This window comes from Nicotiana sylvestris, chromosome 12 (assembly GCF_000393655.2).
Source record: "Nicotiana sylvestris chromosome 12, ASM39365v2, whole genome shotgun sequence".
NCBI classification, from domain to species: domain Eukaryota; kingdom Viridiplantae; phylum Streptophyta; class Magnoliopsida; order Solanales; family Solanaceae; genus Nicotiana; species Nicotiana sylvestris.
Window position 1 is genome coordinate 122569436 of NC_091068.1, and position 21002 is coordinate 122590437.

Genomic DNA, 21002 nt, shown 5'->3' on the forward strand with positions numbered 1-21002 from the left:
GGATATAGTATATTCTAATAATTATCATGGTTAAAAGTCTAAGTGTGAGATTGTTGGGATATATACTATTAACCATGAGTTTGGTTCAGATATAGTATTTATTATGAAATAATTGTTTATTCAGTTTTAATAAAGTTTTAAATAGATCATATAATAGTCTGTGTCTTTTGCTTATATAGTAGATAATTTAGTGTATAGAGTTTAGCTTATACACGGAAGATTAAATCATCGGTTCTTATAAGTATAAAGTTTGAGTTCACAATCTAATGATGGAATTGGACAAACCATCAGGAATGATTGTAGCACAAGATTAAATATAATTAATCTTGATTATGGGAATGGTTTAATTCCAACTTCTTGTGCTAGTACATTTTGTATGTATTGAACGGACCAGGTAGAGATAAGTATTTTATACTGACTTAATAAAATAAACTCTCTAGCCATTAAATGTACTTATACTCTTAATCTTGATATAATTATTATTAGTTGTGTATATTATTATTGTTTTGATTTATTAAAAGGCGAGATTCTTTCGTGGGTCAATATGCCTGGTAAATTGGATAATAATAATATACATTGGCGAAATAATAGTTAGTTGATGGAATCCATGTCTCGGTTTAGAGATTGATGATATACCTTTATGAAAGCTTATAAGTTTGCATGTGTAAACCCGGCCGGTGGATTTTGTATCCGACACATGAAATAAGTTAAGCGAAAGTCTAAAGGAAATAATCAATAAATTAAATCGTCAGTAATTTAATTTAATTGATTCGTATCTGAATCTTAACATGGGGAGTTAAATAAGATTTAATGGATGAATTTCGAAATTGAATAAGGAGTGTAATTACGAATTTTTAGTGGAATAATTCGTAATTAATTATGGTGGATATTAATTTCGAAAATTACAAATTAATTCCATAATTGGAAGCCTTGTTAATTAAATTCTGTGGTCCCTACTGTGCCTAAATAATAGGAAATAAAGGAATCATTTTTCTGGTGGAAAAGAAAACCTAACAGGTTTTGGAAAAGGGTCTTAACCCTTAAAACTTGTGCTATAAATACATAAGGTTTTCCACCTAGAGGGATGAGTACATGGTGGCTGAAACTTTTAGCCAAGTTTTCCTAGAAATTTCGCCCACACGAAATTGCTATTTTCGGGTATTATTTGGGTAACACAGTAGAAGACCGTGGAACGTTCGAGGATCACGATTGTGCGGGTGATGGAGATTCCATTGAGAAGTTATGGAACTGAAGGCTCACGTGGTAGAAGAGATATGTTCACGCTTCAAGAGGTAACCCGTGAAATCCCGTTTATGCTAGTTGTCTAAATTACATGTGATTTTGATACTGGGATTGCTTCCGCTGCATATAATAATCCATCAATTGGTATCAGAGCTCACTCACATCTAATTAGATAACTAAGTTTTTCATGAAACAAGAATATGGTGTTTATGTGCATTTTTTGAATTACATATATATGTGGTTTTCTGAAAAACTGCACTGCCGGTCAATCTCATAACCTATCTAAGATTGTCTCCTTCATGAAGTTCTTCTATAAAGACTGCACCTTTTTTCATGACTCTGGCAGAAACAGGGTTCTCCAGAAAGCACTTATCTTTATGGATCAACTCGGTATCAATGACGACAAGCAGGCTTTCTTACATGGAAAATCCATATCTGAAGTGTCTCATCTTGTGCCTGAAGTGGTGGAGACTATTAAAAATTCAGTTGAAAAGCTCATCAATGAAGCTGGAGAAAATAAAAAACTTAGTATCTGGAATTCATTCGTGGGCTGCTTTCTGGTTTTCGGACTCTGTTTCCCGAGGGTGACCCAATTCGCAAACCAGAATATGCCACAGAGTTATTGCATGTTTTGATCGGGCTTCGTATTTGCATTGGGATGGATTTCGACTGACTCCTGAGGCGTTGGATAACCTGGTGGATACGCTCTTCAATAAAAAGGGATTTGTATGCCCAAATTCAAGTTTAGAGAAGAAACACAGCAGCAGTAACAAGGCATCATTCCAAGATCATTCACGAATTAGAGATATGTCTTCTGTTGTTAGGAATTTACTCCTCGTCTATGCCAGTTCTCTGTATTCAATACAATAGCATTAGATTTTGTTCTAATCTGTTTAATGCAAAGACTAGGTTCTCATTGCTTCATATGTACAGGGGAATGCCCCTCTTAGCTTCTGAAACAACTAGCAATTCGTTTCGCTCATACTAAATAAAAGTATCCCGATTTAATTCAAATATTTTTCCAAGGCTTATTTATATGTTTGTTATCTAGCTTATTTTCCTGTTGCCTTTAAACCTTTATTTCTAAGCCTGAGATTAATAAAAAAAAAGGTGTAACTATTTGTAAGAAGCTTAGCAACAGAAATAAGGATCTTACCATCAATTAACTTCATATTATATTTTTTCTATTTATTTCTATTATATAGAAAAGGAAAGATGTCGATCAAGGGCAAAATTGTCATTTTGCTCAAAGGAAAAAGTGCCTTCCATCATTTTTGACACACACGACAGAGTCTAGAATCTGCTCTCGTCTTCCGTCTCTTCTATTCCAACCGATGGAGGAGTTTCAGTTCGCCTTCTTCAAACTTTCAACAATACTCGTAGCTCTTTTCGTCTTCTTATCTATCTATTAGATTTCAGGCATTATTCGCTCAATCCTTGCTCGCATCTTCTTTGTTTTCTCTTTGTCTTCTTTTCTTTCTTTGCTACTTTTAGATCTATTTAACTGTTTTCAATTTCATGGATAAATTTCCTTGGATTTTGTATTTTCCAACCAGATGATGCGGAATTACCATTTTAAGGGCTATTCTCCGTCCAATTTCATTGATGTTGCCTTCTTCTTGCTGATTCACCTCTATCTCTTCTTCTTCATAAGGTATTGAAATTTATTGTTCTACTAACTTAAAACAAAAAGGATATTTAATTTTACTCCTAATTCATGTTGTTCTTCCTTTTCTTTACATTTTTTGTATATGTTATATTTCTATGAATTGTGAATCGCGAGTATGTTTTCAGGCTCTTCTTAACTGCCTCTGCGCACACCCCTCACTCTCCATAGCCGAGGAAAAGAACAGTAAGAACTCATGATAACCTAATTTTGATAAAGCACTAAAATTGGTGTATGGGTTGAGATTGAAATAAAGTGAATGAATTAAGTCAAATGGCTATTGGGAAAAATTTATGCATATAAATTTCTATTGACAGATTTTATTCATTATTTCATGTCTTAGGAATGCTTAATTAGGCTTAAGATGATTTGGGAACTTTTCTTAAAAGTTGTGTTCGAGCAACATCTGATTGTTTAAACTTAAATTCATTTATCTGGCTACAAATTTATGGAATAAGGAAGGTATGTTAAAGGGCATGTAATGGGATTGCTTTATATGATGACTCATTGTTGTTGATGGGATTTGAAAGTAGAGGAATATTTAAAAGTAGAGGAGTAGGAAGTAGAGCACCGAGGATTGATAAAGATTGTATGAAGTTGCAAGACACTAATGGTCCAGAAAAAGGACGAGAAAATAGCACAGATATCCAAAACTTTAAGAAGCAGACAAGAGGAATAGAGATGTAAGGACATGTATAAGAGGATACCTAAGCCAAGGAAGTAGCTTAATTTTTTTTATTTTTTTATTCCTTGTTTATTGGCATCCACTGATACAATGTGTGTTCAACTATAAATTATAGTTGTTTGTCTTATTGGAAATTCTCATTCACCCATCTTTAAGCCTAATTTGTCTTATTTTCTACTGATATGTCCATGTCTTATTATCAACATATGTTATCTTCACCTATACTTTCTTATTATTCTCTACTTTTATGCAATTTTATTAGAATATTCTTTAAGTTTGTATTTTATTAAGATATTTTGTCCAAAAGTATAAGTGACGGATGGATCTTTCCATCTTGCATACTTGACTGATTGATTCACTTGGTTACTTCTTGACAATTGGTTTTTTCTCCTGTTAGTTCAGTACCGAATGCATATGGATTATCAGGTTTGTATATTTATCAGTGGAAAATATTATTGCATTCATAAATACACTTTGTTTTAACATAAATATAGCATGTATTAAAACATTCTTCCATGATGATTACTTTCAACTTTTACAAATTAAAACTATTACAGGAACCTAGAAAAAGGATTATTTTCAAGGTCATGAAAGAGTACTCAAAGGTCCTCCTCCATCACTTCAAGTGGCAAAGGCTGTGAACTATTTAACTTGGTACCCTTCTTTTTATCCATCAAGGCCTCTACATGCTGCTCTTTACTTCCTTTTTGGGTGTAAGTTTTTTTTTCTTCATATTTATGTTTATCATTGTGATTATTGATGGTAAGGCCCAGCTCTCTTCGCATTCAGTTTCTTAAATCAATTGGTGTGTTTGCTTTTGTGCTTTTAATTTATTTCATCACTTTCAAGTTGTAGTTACAAGTTCAAAGATCAATTGATTTTTTTTTAATATTCCGGAACATATGATGACTAATAGCTTGTTTGGCCAAGCTGCAAAAATTAACTTATTTTGAGAAGTGTTTTTTCTCAAAAGTGCTTTTTTCAAAAGTATTTTTTGGTGAGAATCAGTTTGTGTTTGGCTAATTAATTTGAAAAGCACTTCTGAGCAGCAATTAGTATTTGGCCAAGTTTTTAAAAACTGCTTCTAAGTGTATTTTTCTTAAAAGTGCTTTTCAAAAAAGTGCTTTTGGAGAGAAGCTACTTTTTTCTGCTTCTCCAAAACTGCTTCTGCTTCTCCTCAAAAGCACTTTTCTTTCTTCAAAAAGCTTGGTCAAACACTTTAACTTTGAAAAAAAAGTACTTCTTTTAAAAAGAAAAGTGCTTTTGGCTTTGGAGAAGCTGGGCCAAACAGGCGATAAGTCTAGCATTCAAAAACTTTCCTCTTAGTTAGAAAAGGTAGTATTGTAATGCATGAAATAACTGGTGATCGAGGAGGTTTTATATTCATACTTTGAAAGTTCTAGCTTTGATATTGCCTATTATTTGTGGCTACAAGAGTTGCTTTAATTTTTATTTGGCTGAATAGGTAGGGTGATTTATGATACAATAACATGTCGTAGTATGTACACTTTCGGAAATAAGTACTTCGTAAAATTGTACTATTGTTAGGTATTGAGTTTTATTTGTGAATTGAAGTATATAACTCTTTCGCACAGTGTATTAATACCATGAGATATTTTTCCGTTCTATGAGTTTATCTACTAAGATTAAGGACAAATAAAATAAGAAATCAAGGATAGTTTTGCATAATTATTGTAGTGTATTTGGTAACAGTGGCATGGTATAACTTTGTTTGTTTCCTTGGTTATAAGTCTTTGCAAATTAAATATAATGTACTACAAATGTATTTATAAAAAAGTGCAATTTATGCAAAAAGGGTGACAAGAACAAACCAAAATTTTGAGGAAAAAAAAAAACATATTACCTAGGCTGAGTGCCATTTCAAACATAAGGTGCTCTTGCAGATAGAATAACACAAAAACGTCATTATTGTTACTTAGTTGATCAACCATTAGAAGTTTGTTGATTGACCGTTGTTTGGGAAGTTCTAGAATAAGTACCATCTTGAGCTAACTATCTTGAACACAATTTTATGTTTGATTATATCTTCTTCAGTATTTCGTGAACTCTAAATTATTTTCATTGTTGACTCTGGTAGAAATTGATTATTCATCAATGGGAGATTTAAAAGAACCCCATGACTGAGGTATGTATTAGGTCTTGAGCACTACCAGCTTACTCAATATATTTAGATATAAAGAATGTGTTTTATTGTAATTGTCTTGAAGAGTTTGTACTTGAATTAAACTATCTACTCAGTTTCCTTTCGATATTTGACTTATGGAACTTCAGTTTGATACTTTATGTGATAAATACAGTCAATAAATCAATCTATCTATGTCTTGAAACAGAGAAGAAACTTTTCAATTAAGGTTTGTGAAGAAAATGAGAAAAGCAAAGTGGATCACTTTTTTATATTTCCCTTTTCGTGTATTAGAAAATTTTATTATTGACAAAGACCACACTAAGATAATGCTGAGATGACATAAAAGAAATATTAATATCAGTCCATATTTATTCTTGCAGTGATGACAAAAAATATATCAATGTATTTACTTCATATCCTTATATGTTCTTTATAACGAATGAACTTTTTGTGTCACTTAATAGTCATATGATATTAATGTATCTTTTTCTTTTATATGAGGGAAAGTAAAATGCATTGACCAACTTTTCTGGACATCATTTGCATTTCACATAAGTTGTGTCAGCATTAGCTTATCAAAGAAAACATAAGGCTTAGCATTTTTTCGATTTTTTCGTTAATTGTTAGGTGGTTAAATCTTAATGATAGGAAGATCCTATACTGTTTTGATAAAATATTATATTTGATGTATCTTTAGATTGTAGTAACAGTGTCTTGCTATAAAAGGCCATAATTTGACTCTTGAGTATAGTATTTTTCGAGTAGTTTATTTGTGGTGATCGCACTTATCTCTTTATGTCGTGATATTTTTCAATTCTTGCTATCATTTAATATTTTCTATCTCTAAATATTTGACTTCTTATTCTCTACTTGGAATAGGACAGGTTGTCTGAAGAACACATAGTAGCAGATGTATGAATGCAATACACAAAATATTTGCCATACTTTATGTGGCTCTTAGTTGGACTATGTTCTCTTTTGTTTATAGTACAAACACGGATAGCAACTGATATATTTAGTTGATCACGTAGCATAAGATAGTGGGTAGAAAACGATGAAGAAATAAGGCGTACTTGAGCTTGAGTTTGATTTTGTAAGTATATTTAAAGGAAGTTGAAGAAAAGGAAATATTTGCTCAATTTTGATAAATCTAGGGAAGCAATATATATTGTTCTATATTTGTCACTATTTTCCAAGGTTGGAAGTGTGTTTCTATGTTTGTGAACTTATGTCCAATTCTAAACAGGGGCATCCCTTCTTTAAAGCGGGTAAAACAACGTTTTAGGCCCCATATTTATGGGGGTCTTATTTTTTATTACACCTAAAAATGTTGTGAATGAAAATGTTTGATTCTTTCTTTAACAAATATAGAGAAGAAGGATTAGCAATTGCTATGATTTATGTCAAGGAAATTACATTTGAAATGAATATCGAACGCAAATAACGTGTGATATGTAGGAAGAAATAATTTGATGAAAATGTTGATAATGAAATTTCAAAATCTCTTGAAGAGTCCTTTAGAGTTGATTACTTTTTATACATAGTAGATTAGGCTAATTTTTTATTTCACAACAAATTTGAATACTTTGAAGCATATGAAAATATTTTTGGTTTTCTATTTAGCGGTAAAAAAACTGAGATCACTAGATGATAGAAATTTGAAAAAATATTGTCTTAATCATGAATGTTCCTTAAAGCATAATAATCAATCAGATATTTATGGTTTAGATTTATTTTATAAATTAGTAGTGTTAAGAAAAATAGTATAATTAGAAGATAATAGTTTAATTGATATATTCAATCAAATAAAAAGATTTGATTCTTTTTCAAATGTTTATATTGCTTATAAAATAATGTTAATTGCTTTTGTTACCGTTGCTTCAACGGAAAGAAGTTTTTCAAAATTAAAATTATTCTTACCTAAGATCAACAATGTCTCAAGAGAGGTTAAATGAATTAGCTATATTGTCAATTGAGAAACACTCTTTAGAAGAAATTGATTATAAGAATATTATTAATAACTTTGCAGCTAAAAAAAGCTAGAAAAATAGAGTTCACATAAAAAAAAATTAAAAAGTTAAGGCTATCATAAAGTTTGGCTTTAGACCACAAAAATCATCGGACTGGCCTAATTCTAAACCTTTATAGTTTTGTAGGTTCGCTATGTGAATGCGATATTAGACAAGAACAAAACGGGATCAGAATTCAAATTGTTGGGCCCGTGCTATGCACGGGCAACACTTATCTAGTACTTAATAAGTAAGATTCTTTTTCTTTTGTGAAAAGACTTGGGCACTATAGGGTTGTGACTTATCATCTATGATTTGATGATTGAGAACTAAAGCAATCTTTTTGCCCAATTAACCTTTTGGCTTAGTTGAAGGATCAAACATAAGCAGACTAGTTGAGTCTGGTCTACCTGCTGGTATCCGCTGTTTGTATATGAAAATCCAGTTAACAGCAATTCAGGCTCTAACCCAATTCACTTCACTTGGTAAAGAGAGAATACAAGAATTAGGAGAATCACAGTTAATTCACATTTCTGTCAGATCAAATCATTAGGGATGGAAGTTGGGGATTATGGGGAAAGGTAAATTGAACCTAATCCATTTTGTTTGACTTTGAAAATACATATGCCGCATGATATTAGCCATCTAGACATTCTGATGTTATCACATATATAACAGAACAACAAACGCAAGATGTGCAAAGGATAAAACATCCTACTGCATCACAAATGTTCTAGGTTATGTTAATTATGCTATTCGGACACTGAAAACTCATGTACATGTGGTACACATTTTCGACAGACAGAACTAGTCGCTTGCACAACAGGCTGCAAGGGATAGACACAATCAATTTTATAAGTTTTTTCTATATTAGTTCATAATTCACTTCATTAGGTACCATTGTCTTCTCATTTTGTAGTCCATCTGTTGAACCAACTTTCACTATCTTCTGGGAATCAGGAATAGATCCCGCAAACTGCATAGTTATTTATATGCTGCAATATTACTAGGAGAGAGATATCATTTATGAAAAGTCAAGAAATTTAAATGTCGGGGACTTCAGAAAGAATCATGTCTCTATCTTTCGTACAACTTAAGTCAGTAATTCCACTGATAAAAAAAAAGAAAGAAGTAAAGCAGTTCACACAGCACTCAAAGATCAACAAACATTAACAAAAAGCACAGTACCTCGTCTTAACATCCTTCACATATCCGTAGGTGCTATAATGACATTTAAGCATATAAAAGAACCACGTGTTATTCGAACAACCATAGGACCTTTCATTGAAATCCCTTTTTCACCTTTTCCATAGGAAGGCTCCTCCTTCAATGTCCTCGCTTCATTGACGTCTTTAACACGTCATTGTTAAAGAAAGGAAAAAGTTGCTTATATGACACGAAGGTTACTAGATGAGAAGCTTAGAACATAGATACTTCCGCGCATGCTTGACTTAGAATAACTGCAAATTAGTATTCATAGTTTTTTCACTGCAGAGACCAATCTCATAAAGGAATTTACCAACAATTTGGACGAGCTTCCTCAACTTAAAAGAGTATAGAAGGATGGAGAAAAGCCATTGCACAAAAAGCGGCTCAATGTGCAAGTAGATTAAATATAGTAGAACGAATCTATGAATTTATTGATTTTGAATAGCAAACAAGCAATTGTAAACCCTTGCATAATGGGGAACAAAAGATAATCAAGTTTAAAGTAAACCATTGCATTACGACATCGCTGTGATTAAAAGAAAACTAATTAAACAACGAATGATCTTTCAAATTTGCCTCAAAATTTACCTTCAAAAAGAAGAAACGCAAAAGACCATGGAGTGATAAATGTTCCTAATGTAATATGTGTGAATTTCACAATAACATCATGATAAAAGCTAAACAATCAAATTAGGGAATAATAACACGCCTATCGCCGTCAGCTAAATTTGGGGAAACAGGAAATAAAACAGATGAAAAAAATACTGAATAGTTTACGAACCTTAAGAAATCTCGTGAGAGAGCATCGCCGCCGCCGACCGGCAAAAAGAGTTGAGTTTGGGAGCGAAGCATCACCGCCGGCGAAGGGGCAAAAAAAATTTGGACCATTTCTCGATTGTGCATATCATCTTTGAGCAGGGGCCATGCTAATCTTCTGTGTATCGTTCCAAACGAACTCCAGTGTTGAGCTTCCGCAATATAAACAGAGCAAAAACTTCTTCTGCAGCCCATGAGGGAGAATAATAGCCGGTTTGACCAAGCTGCAAAAACGACCTTATTTTGAGAAGTATTTTTTTTCAAAAGTGTTTTAGAGTTTGTGTTTGGCTAATTAGTTTGAAAAACACTTCTGAGCAGCAATTAGTTTGGCCAAGCTTTAAAAAACTACTTCTAAATGTATTTTTCTCAAAAGTGCTTCTCAAAAAAGTGTTTTTGGAGAGAAGCTATTTTTTTCTGTTTCTCCTCAAAAGCACTTTTTTTTTCCTTCCAAAAGTTTGGCCAAACACCTCAATTTTTGGCCAAAAGTGCTTTTGGCCAAAGGAAGCTTGGCCAAACAGGCTATAAGTTGGTTGGCGTTTTATTGGGCTTTTGTTTCTTGTTTAGTTTAAGGCCCACTTGGTTGATAACTAACTAGTGGGCCTCGATTGTAGACTACATTCCATTTGAGTACTACTACTATAATTTATAATTGTTTTTCATTTTAAAATGGTAGAAAAATATACGTAAAAATTGCACGGGCGTTCTATTTGGGCGCCCCTTTTTAACCTGTAGCCGCTTTGTTTTTCTGTTTGTACCCGTACCCGTTTTTTTTAAAAGCCTTTTAAAAAGACTATTTTGCCGTCTTCATTAAAAGACTACTTTCTCTCCAAGTATACGCTAGCCCTTTACTGTCTCTGTCTCTCTCTCCCGTTATTCGCATTTTTTGATTTGTTCTTTCTGAAATCAAAGGGTTTTCGTCGTTATTTTGATTTTTCAACTGCTATTCGTCGTTGTTCCCACATTACGATTTAATCACATGTACATTGCATTAATTTTCTGGGTTTTATTTTACGATTTCCTGTTTTTTTTCTTGTTTTGGTTTTGATAGTCATGTATTTATGATTAAATAGTTTCTTAGTGTTTAGTTTGATAAGTGCATTAGTTTTACTTTTACGATTGTGTTTTTAGATTTTTTGAACGAGTTTTTATGTTGTTGATGAAAATTCTATAAATTCTTCAGTGATTAGACGTCCAAATTTTAAAAAAAATTGAGAGTTAAATAGATGATACTATTAAAGTGATGATACCTTAGATAGGAGCTGAAGTTTTTTTTATGTTTTGGAATTATTTTTGGATTTGAATTTGTGTTTGGTTTTTTGTAAAAACTACAACATAGGGCTGAATGTTTTGTGTTTTGTAACTGGTGAGCTGAAATTTTTGTGTTTTGTTACTGGTGAACTTCAGCTCTAGAGCTGAAGGTTTTGTTTTTGTAACTGTCGAACTTCAGCTCTAGAGCTGAAGTTTTTGTTTTTGTAACTGGCGAACTTCAGCTTTAGAGCTGAAATTTTGTTTTGTAACTGTCGAACTTCAGCCTTCTTAGAGGTTGAAGTTTTAACTGATCTTTTTGATAATGTCCTGATGTTATTTTTTGTATGTTTTACTTTTTTTGAACAGATGGCACCTAAAACACCTAAAGATCCTAATGCAGCTAAAGTACGCAAAGCAGCTAATACACCTAAAGCACCTAGACAACCTGTAATACCCCCAGGTCCTTATGTCCCTGCTCTTCCACCTACAAGACCAGGTCAAAGATATTTTGAGTTTCGAGATTGGTTTAACTCTAAGGGTTACTGGAAGGGGAACCACGATTTGAAGAAATTAATTGCAACTTTCTTGACTCCTACACAACGGGATAAGCATCATAATAGTACATTTCGATACATTATGGCTATGGAGAATTTCAAATGCAGCATGAAGTTGGTTCATTGTCTGTGTCTTTCTCGAATATTCATGAATGATCGAGACTCGATTAGTTTCAAGATTTTTGGCCATGATGTTTCCTTCACCCTTGAAGACTTTCACATTATGTGTGGTTTGCGGATCACAGCATATAATGTTAAAAAACCAATTAATCGAGAGAGCAATATTCTGAAGCGCTATTTTGGTAAGTCCAAGGGTGTGACTTTGAAGGATATTCGAGATTTTATGACTCAGAATGAAATTCCAAAGAATGTTGTGAATCACATACACGTATGCGAGAGCGATGATGATGCTGTGAAGCTTATGGAAATTCTTGTTGTAGAGTCTATTTTATTTGGGAAAAAGACTGAGTCATCTGTGATGGAGGAGTATGCATCTATTGTTGAAGATGATAAGGTTTATGCTGAATATCCTTGGGGTAATGTGGATTATGAGAAGCTCATTTACTCACTGAAACATGCATTGGACAAGCAGAACAAATTCCATGCAACTGAGTATAAACTTGGTGGATTTTCTTATCCGTTATGTGCTTGGTTCTATGAGCGCTTCCCAGATATTCGGGAGAAGTATATAAGAGAGGATGAGTACCTTGATACCCCTCAGGTTCCCAGGATGTTACGTTATGTATGTGTGGGAGAGCCTAAATTTCCCGAACTTTTTGAGATGTTCCGTAGTCATGAAGTAAGTTACTTTTTTTGTCTTTGTATTAATATGTTGACGTATTAGTTTTCTTCTTTTCATAATATACTTTTTTGTATTAAACAGAAATATCGCAGCTTTAGGGTGTTGGATATAATTCCTACAGAAGAGGAATTGAATTCAATGCCTTTAATTGGCCAATTACCATGCAGTCGGATTCATTCAAAGGTACTTAACGCGAGTCCTTCAACTGGTGAATCACCACGTACTCTGAGTCGATCAAAATAATTGAATCGAACTCTTGTTATTGGTGAATCACCACGTAATCGGAGTCGATCAAAAGAAGCGAATCAAACTCCTTTTATTGGCGAATCATCTCGTACCCATAGTCGTTCTTACCGTTTTACAAGTGACTTTGATGACAATGAATTACTCGACACAATATGTTCTATAAGTTTTGATCTGAAGTTTTTCGGTTTTGTGTTTTGTAAAAGTACAACATGTTTTTGAGCTGAAGTTTTGTTCTTGTGACGACCCAAAGGGGTCATCACCTGTTTTCTTACCCATTATGTGCTTTCGAGGCCTTGAAAACCTCATTTAGAGTCGCTTCAATTTGCGTGCGCAGTCCGGGCGTGTAGCCGGAAAGCTTAAATATGAAATTTTGTGAAAAATGCTAAGTTTTGATATTTAAAATGAATAAAATTTGACTTCGGTAAATATTTTGGGTAAACGGACCCGGAACCACGATTTGACGATCTCGGAGGGTCCGTAGGAAAATATGGGACTTGGGCGTATGCCCGGAATCGAATTCCGAGGTCCCAATCCCGAGAAATGAATTTTTGAGTAAAATTGTTTTTTTGAAATTGTTAAGGAAAATTTAAATGAAACCTGATTAGAAAGTAATGGTATCGGGCCCGTAATTTGGTTCCGGTGCCCGGTACAAGTCTTATATATGTTTTAAATCACTCCTGTAAAGTTTGGTTAAAAACGGACGTCGTTTGACGTGATCCGGACCCTAATTGGGAATTGATGTTTGAAAGGGAATCTAAGAAATTTCACTGATTTTGAGGCTTAATTCGATGTTCATGATATTATATTGGTGATTTGATTACACGAATATGTCCGTAGGGTGTTTTTGAGGTAGTGTGCATACTTGGGTTAGAGTTTCGAGGGCTCGGGTGAGTTCGGAATAGGTTCCGGGATGCTGTAGGCTTAAAAGATCAGATGTTGCAGGTTCAGGTAAATATTGCAGGCCTCTGAACCCTTTAGCGCGGCCCGCGAGGAATTGCGTGCGGGCGCGGAGGGGCCAGCGCGACCGCGGTCGCCTTTGCGCGGTCCGCGGTGGGTGCTGTAATTGAGGCTTGAGCGGTGTTCAAAGCTTAGAGGTAAGTGTTTGGTCTAACCTTAGCTTGAGGGATTAGGAGTGGAGTCATATTTGCTACTTGCTTCTTGTTGAGTACAACGTATAGGCATGATGACGAGTATCTATACGTTGGTGTCAAGCATGACCGTGAGTCTTAAATTGAAAGTGGTTGTGTCCTTAAACGACATTTCAGATGCTTTAATTAATGATCTTTTATATTGCGCAAAGAATTGTTCTATCCTCGTAGATCTTATTTATGTTTGAGCATTGTCATTATTTGGGCTGAGTACAAGCTAAGTTAAGATTGGTTATAGCTGATTCTCCCTTGCCGAGATGATTGTTTCGATATCTTTGTTCCCTTGCCGGGAAACTATTATATTGTTTTTGTTCCCTCGCCAGGAGGTTATTATATCGCTTATGTTCCCTTGCCGAGATTTCTTGTAATTGTGTGATGAAATGGGAGCGGGTGGTACGTCTTCCACAAGATATTATGAAATTGAAGAGGGTGGTATGCCTACCACAATATATTATGAAATGGGAGCGGGTGGTACGCCTACCACAAGATATTATGAAATGGGAGCGGGTGGTACGCCTAGCACAAGATATTATGAAATGGGAGCGGGTGGTACGCCTACCACAAGATATTATGAAATGGAAGCGGGTGGTACGCCTACCATAAGATATAATGAAATGGTAGCGGGTGGTACGCCTACCACGAGATATAATGAAATGGGAGCGGGTGGTACGCCTACCACGAGATATGAGAAATGGGATCGGGTTGCACGCCTGCAACAAGATGAAACTGAACGACGAATGACGACGGTTCGAGCCAAGGGCCTTCGCCAAAAAAGAGGAGGGTTCGACCTCGATCGAATGACGACGGGCTGTTATTTCGATAAGTTCGAAATAACACCCTTTAAGGCCAAGGGCCTCCGCCAAAAAAGAGTAGGGTTCGACCTCGATCGAACGACGATGGGCTGTTATTTCGATAAGTTCGAAATAACATCCTTTAAGGCCAAAGGCCTTCGCCAAAAAAGAGAAGGGTTCGACCTCGATCGAACGACGACGGGCTGTTATTTCGATAAGATCGAAATAACACCCTCTTAAGGCCAAGGGCCTTCGCCAAAAAAGAGAAGGGTTCGACCTCGATCGAACGACGACGGGTTGTTATTATGATAAGTTCGAAATAACACCCTTTAAGGCCAAGGGCCTTCGCCAAAAAAGAGGAGGGTTTGACCTCGATCGAATGACGACGGGCTGTTATTTTGATAAGTTCGAAATTACACCCTTTAAGGCCAAGGGCCTTCGCCAAAAAAGAGGAGGGTTCGACCTCGATCGAACGACGACGGGCTGTTATTTCGATAAGTTCGAAATAACACTCTTTAAGGCCAGGGGCCTTCGCCAAAAAAGAGAAGGATTCGACCTCGATAGAACGACGATGGGCTGCTATTTCGATAAGTTCGAAATAACACCTTTTAAGGCCAAGGGCCTTCGCCAAAAAAGAAAAGGGTTCGACCTCGATCGAACTACGGCGGGTTGTTATTTCGATAAGTTCGAAATCACACCCTTTAAGGCCAAGGGCCTTAGCCAAAAAAGAGAAGGGTTTGACCTCGATCGAACGACGACGGGCTGCTATTTCGATAAGTTTGAAATAACATCCTTTAATGCCAAGTGCCTTCGCCAAAAAGAGAAGGGTTCGACCTCGATCGAACGACGACGGGTTGTTATTTCGATAAGTTCGAAATAACACCATTTAAGGCCAAGGGCCTTCGCCAAAAAAGAGAAAGATTTGACCTCGATCTAACGACGACGAGCTGTTATTTCAATAAGTTCGAAATAATACCCTAAAGGCCAAGGGCTTTCGCCAAAAAAGAGAAGGGTTCGACCTCGATAGAACGACGACGGGCCGTCATTTCGATAAGTTCGAAACAACACCCGTTAAGGCTGAAAACCACGGAAGGAAAGAAAAACCGGGACTCGCCATACGGGCATCTATCTTGCACCAAAGCCATAAACAGTTGAAATAAAAGTGAAGTACAAGACAAATAGCTAAGAAAAGAACTCTCATTTATACAAAGTCACAGTGCGGGCTATCGCCACTTACATATGGCCCAAGCCAACCAAAAAAAAACAACAACAACACGAACGAACGACAATCGACAAACAATTGAAAATAAAAACAAAGGACAACATTCTTCATTCGGCGTCATCACCGCCGTCACCAGCACCATCACCATCACCACCATCATCGTCGTCTCCAAGAGGTTCTCCATTACCATCATCCGCATCCCCATTAGCTTTGGGCGTCGCTGCGTCATACCCACAATTGATGCGAGCCTCCCGTGCTTTCGCTCGTGCTTCTTCATAAGCAGCCTCAGCCACGGTGCTCGCCTCCCACAAACTCTTATATATATCCCGCTGGGCTTCAGCATAAACCCAGAGCTCATGCAATTGGGCCGGAACGGTAGCGGAAGATGACTCAACTTAAGCCAATAATCGCTCATTTTCTGCCTCCAAAGCCGCGACCCGATCTCCCAGAACCGATGCCTCTTGATCAATCACGCTGATGCGCTCCTCGAGCCTCGCCTCCCTGAGGGTAGTTGTCGCTCTCTCCGACTCCTGTTCGAATTGGAGGACGCGGATGGTGTTCTCCAGGGCCATCGCCCTCGCCAAAGCCTCGGACCAGGCACTCTCAATGCTCTCCAACCCAGCAACTTTGCTCTCCAGCGCAGTCAATTTTCTCATCCACTCCACGCTCATCGCCTCGACCTTGACCAAGTTCTGGTCCATCTCCGGCTGCATCGACCTCAACCTTCCCTGCAGATGCTCGCATTCCGCTGCAACCCCCTTACCCAGCTCGAGCTCCTCGTCCTTAATTCGAAGTTGCTCCTCGAGTGCGCTCCTGCTGCGGATGGTCTGCATCAATTCCTGGTCTCTTTTCTCCAACTCCTCACCAAGAGCCCGATTACGGGGGTCCGTCCTCAACCGCTCATACATCTCGCGACACCTGTCGCAATAGCGACGCTATTTCTCCAGCATCTTCAAGAAAATCCTTGCCCGGATGTTGGCCCTGTGAATGTTTTCCACTTCCACCATATATGTCTGAAAAACGTAAAGACGGGGTTAAAATAGTACTTTCGAGAAGGGCGGAAGCATAAAGCGAAATAAAATGTATCGTACCCTTAAGACCATGACGGCCACCTCGTCTATCAACTCAGCATCAGGAACAGACCGAAGGGACTCATTCTCAGCTTCGGAGCATAACAGGCTGAATTGCGGTACCAGATCCTCCCCTTCCGCCAAGAGATTAACGCCAAAAGGGATCCGAAGAATACGGGCCAAGCCCCCTGCATTAACCACCGAATGAGTAAGACCCTCCTCAAACATCCTAACATCATCGGGGTCCAGGTCTGACTCAGATTCATAGTCGTCAACCACCACGCCTTTTCCCCTTTCTGCAGCTGAAGAGGAAGCACGACTTGCTGCAGAAGATGAGGGCATGTCTGAAATCACGACGGCAACCCCAGAAGTCTGATTCTCCACCGCGACATGTTGTTGGTCACCAACAACGGCAGGGATTTCTGATTGAGCCAAGACGGCGGCGGGAGTTTCTGATTGCTGATCGCGGACACCGACCATTCCAACGGTTTGCTTCGTCCCTATGGGTGGAGCCGCAATAGCACCCTCTCCAGATCCCGTCGGGGAGAGTCGTCCAGATGAATTACTGTTGGGGGACGCCGTCTCAAACTCTACTCTCCGTCTCTTCAACGGTCCCTCTTCCTTTCCAGTAGATGGTGACTCACCCGTTGGGCGAACGATATTGGTCGGAATCTCGTCATGAGAAGTGGCCCTCGCCGGAGTAACCAAGGCCGCAGACTCAACTGAAGCAACCCTCGATGAAGGTCGGGCAGTGGGTACTGCGATAGGGCGAGCGGATGCGGCCAGCTGGCGGAAAGCTAACGAAGGAGCCCTTGCTCTCCGCACCCTCCCTAACAACGACGAACAACGCATAAGAAGCTAAACAAAAAGAGGAAGAACAGTAGACAGAGAAGTCGTCTCACCTGTAAGGGGCCTGCGTCCGAACCTCTCATGAAAGGTCGATCATGTGCGAATCCCCACTGTATGGGGAAGTATGGCCTCCACCCATTCACGGATACCTTCGACAGGCAAAGGGGGCAATCTCTCAGCTGCAAAGACGAGATAAAGTTTAGTACTCGCAAAAAACGGTCGAGCATTTCACTAACTAAAAATACAAACTTACGTGAGGAGTTCCATCTCTCAGGGAATCCCGTTGGGTCCGCCACAATATGTTCAGTCCGCACATAAAAGTAATTCTCATAGAAACGACGGTTGGTCCTGTCGTCCATCTTCACCACCAGACCCCTCGACCCCCGAGGGCACATGTGAATCATTGAACCACGAATAAGTTGAGGAGCAAAGATGCTGAGCATATGGTCCAAAGTAACCTCACGACTGGCGAGTTCCGCATACTTGAGCAGCATAAGAAATATCTTGTACAAATATGGCGACAGTTGGGCGGGACACACTTCGTAGAAGCGGCAAAAATCCACTACCAATAGGGGAAGAGGAAGTGTGTACCCTACGATGAAGGGGTAGGCGTAGAACACACAGTACCCGGGGCAGTCGAAATGAACTATGTCTTTTCCCACTGCCGGCCGCATATCCACGTAACCGGGAATCCCCCACCTTTCCTTCAACTCTACAATGTCCCTCTCCCTCATGACAGAGTGAACAGGTTCTGGTTCAACCCCGGCAGGAGTATTGAAGTCAGTCGGCTCTCTCACAAGGCGGGCCAAGATCTCAATCACTGAGGGGACCTCCTCATCCTCCACCACGTCTGCCCCTCCGGTGATCTGGGAAACATTTTCCGGTGTCGGATTAGCAGCGGGGAGATTGTCACGAGAAGAATCACCAGCCATTCTTGTCAGAAAGTACGCCAAAGAAATAACAGAAAGAAGAGATGAAAGTTTTCAGCAAACAAGGGGGGCACGAAGAAATTCGAGGTATCGGAAAGAAAGTATATCAGCAGAATTCTCCCAAGTGAAAGATGAAGTGTGTCAATCGAATGACAAGTTTCCTCTATTTATAAGAGACATAAATCCCCCGAGCACGAAACCTAAGAGTCGCCATTCAAATCAGATAGGGCACGAAACGTTTCAGTCTCCTAGAAACGTGTGTCATAATGGTGATAACCACGAACCAACGCTTCAATACCAAACGATGTTTCGGTTTCGAAACCGCCGCAACGGTCCAAGAGGATCAAAAGAACGTCGCCACTCCGTTAAAAACCTACAAAATGTGACTAAGGAACGGAAAGTCGTAGGTCAGATTTCTCTTGAAGTCGTAACGAACATGATCCGTCTGCCGAGTCCGACATAGGACGACCCCGACAGACGGAGGGACTAACTGTATTGGTCAAAATCTGACCATCACGACCAAGCTGACAGACACCTGTCTAAGTAACTAGGCAGTGAAGGTCAACAGAGCCCACTCCATTTCTCTTCTATGACATCCGACGAATCGGTAAGAGTGACGCCTAAAATCATGAACAAGACACATCAGCGGCAAGAAAATGTCGAGTCAAGCAAAGGGCAAGGATACCCTGACTATATATAGCCAGGGAAAGCTCTCAACTTGGGGGCTTCTCCGATTTCCCAAAAGAAAGACAAAAAGCTCCCTTCTTGTATTCTAAAAAAAGAGGAAATGACCTCGAAGAAAATGTGTAAATCTGTTTCCTCATCGATTGATGAGAAAGACAATGCCGAATCTTAATAAGATCGATCACATCTCTTTCATCCCATATGCAATTATTGTTGATAATTTTTCGATCTTGAATTAATTATGTTTGACTAAGATTTACCCCTTCATCTTTGATTGATTTGTTCAAAAAAGTTTTAATATCTTTTGAGTCAAACATTAGTAATAAATAGAATCATAGGGTAAATACCTCAACTTGTCTTATCTCATACAGATCACTGCGTTTCAGAACATTGAATTTCACTGTCTCCAGATCCGGCACTTCAAGAAGATAACAGTAATGGGAGCTAGTCATTAATTTTAACCATCAAAATTCTCATTATTATTAAAATAGAGAATATAACAATCATAGAAAAAATTGAGAAAGAATACCAGACATCAAAGCTTCCTCTAAAGTCCGATTTTCGAATATCCTCTTCGAAAACACGTATTTCGCGGTTTCACCCGCCAATTCCGTCAGAACTGCTAACAATAAAAAAAAATGTAATAACAATTAATGAATCAGTCAATCGACTAGGTTCTCATTCCTAAACTAGCCAGAGGACAACATGAATCATTTATATCTGCTGCGCTTCAGCCATCAAGCACAATTCCATTCCCGTACAGGTAAATAATTAGTCTTTTAAACTAAATTAATTTTTTTTCCCTGGAAAGCACCGGACGAAATGTTAAAAGAAATCAATTTTTTTGAGAGACAAATGCTTAAAATCCGATTAAAGCGAGAAATTAGGAATTGGAGTGAAGAAATTACGTTTCTGAGAGAGAGAAGAGGTTTGGGAGGCGAGAGCGATGACGAGGGAGATGCGAGCTTCGAGAGCTGACGTGCCGTTCCTGCGCTGCGGAGCAGTTGTGGCAACGCGGGAGCTGCTTCTGTCAACTGCCATAGAATTGATAGGCGAAGGTCTGGTTCTGTTTCTGCTAAGATTGTGAGCAGAGATGGAAGAAGGTGAGCACAGAAGCATCTTAACGACGTTACAGTGATTGTTTCACTCCTTTTGAAATTCTGTTTGCTTAAACGAGCAGAGTGCTTCAAAAAAGGGGATTGTGGCGAATTACTTGGTGAATTCCTTATCACATATTCCTTTCGTTACTTGGTAAGACATCTGTCTTTTTACATATAAGTAAAGGTCATTTTCTTAAATAGTAAATTATAAAGGGACATGATGTTCAATAGCACAATAAATATAAAGATATAACAATCACAAATCTTATTATTATTGAGTAATTACCAGATGGTCAGAGAATGTACTAGATCTGATTCTGCTGTCCCTTCAAAAAGCAACTAGAGTTTTCGCGGTAAATCCAGCCTTTTCCGATAACTACATGTATATTTCTATTTTGTTAGAAAAAGAGAAAGATGGCATGGGAAAATGAGACCAGCATCTCTCGTAGCCCCAACTAGCTTGCATGATTTTGATTGGATCAGGAGAATCCCATGGTGCATGCTATTTGCTGATGACATTATTCTAATTGACGAGACAAGAGGCGGCGTCAACGAGAGGCTAGAGATTTGGAGACATGCTCTTGAG

At 38.0% G+C, this 21002-nt stretch overlaps 1 protein-coding gene, 1 long non-coding RNA gene and 1 other non-coding gene across 13 annotated transcripts; 1 reads left to right on the plus strand and 2 right to left on the minus strand.

Annotated features, from left to right (window-relative positions):
- Window positions 1-2523: 2523 nt before the first annotated feature.
- LOC138884128 (uncharacterized) lies at window positions 2524-6878 on the plus strand. Of its 4 annotated transcripts, none has more exons than XR_011404257.1 (7): window positions 2528-2661; window positions 2799-2896; window positions 3037-3094; window positions 3991-4019; window positions 4151-4247; window positions 5692-5739; window positions 6624-6878. It is a non-coding gene; the product is annotated as an uncharacterized lncRNA (long non-coding RNA). The 4 variants fall into 4 exon arrangements; XR_011404256.1 differs by having other exon boundaries at window positions 3996-4019; XR_011404258.1 differs by lacking the exon at window positions 3991-4019 and having other exon boundaries at window positions 2524-2661; window positions 6619-6878.
- A 1505-nt stretch (window positions 6879-8383) lies between these two features.
- Window positions 8384-20576, minus strand: LOC104235733 (heme-binding-like protein At3g10130, chloroplastic). Of its 8 annotated transcripts, XR_011404279.1 has the most exons (6): window positions 20225-20576; window positions 19846-19938; window positions 19664-19734; window positions 17757-17882; window positions 9739-9997; window positions 8760-9208 (listed from the first exon to the last, which is right to left on the minus strand). XR_011404279.1 is itself a non-coding variant. In XM_070165034.1 (5 exons), exons 1-5 carry the CDS (start codon window positions 20433-20435, stop codon window positions 9884-9886), a joined length of 615 nt encoding a protein of 204 aa, XP_070021135.1. In that variant the 5' UTR covers window positions 20436-20576; the 3' UTR covers window positions 9520-9883. The 8 variants fall into 8 exon arrangements, 5 of the variants coding, with proteins under 5 accessions (XP_070021138.1, XP_070021135.1, XP_070021136.1 ...); XM_070165034.1 differs by lacking the exon at window positions 8760-9208 and having other exon boundaries at window positions 9520-9997; XM_070165035.1 differs by lacking the exon at window positions 8760-9208 and having other exon boundaries at window positions 9520-9997; window positions 19846-19935; window positions 20225-20573.
- On the minus strand, window positions 9831-9936 carry LOC138884506 (U6 spliceosomal RNA). The gene has a single exon (XR_011404687.1). It is a non-coding gene; the product is annotated as a U6 spliceosomal RNA (small nuclear RNA).
- Window positions 20577-21002: the final 426 nt, after the last annotated feature.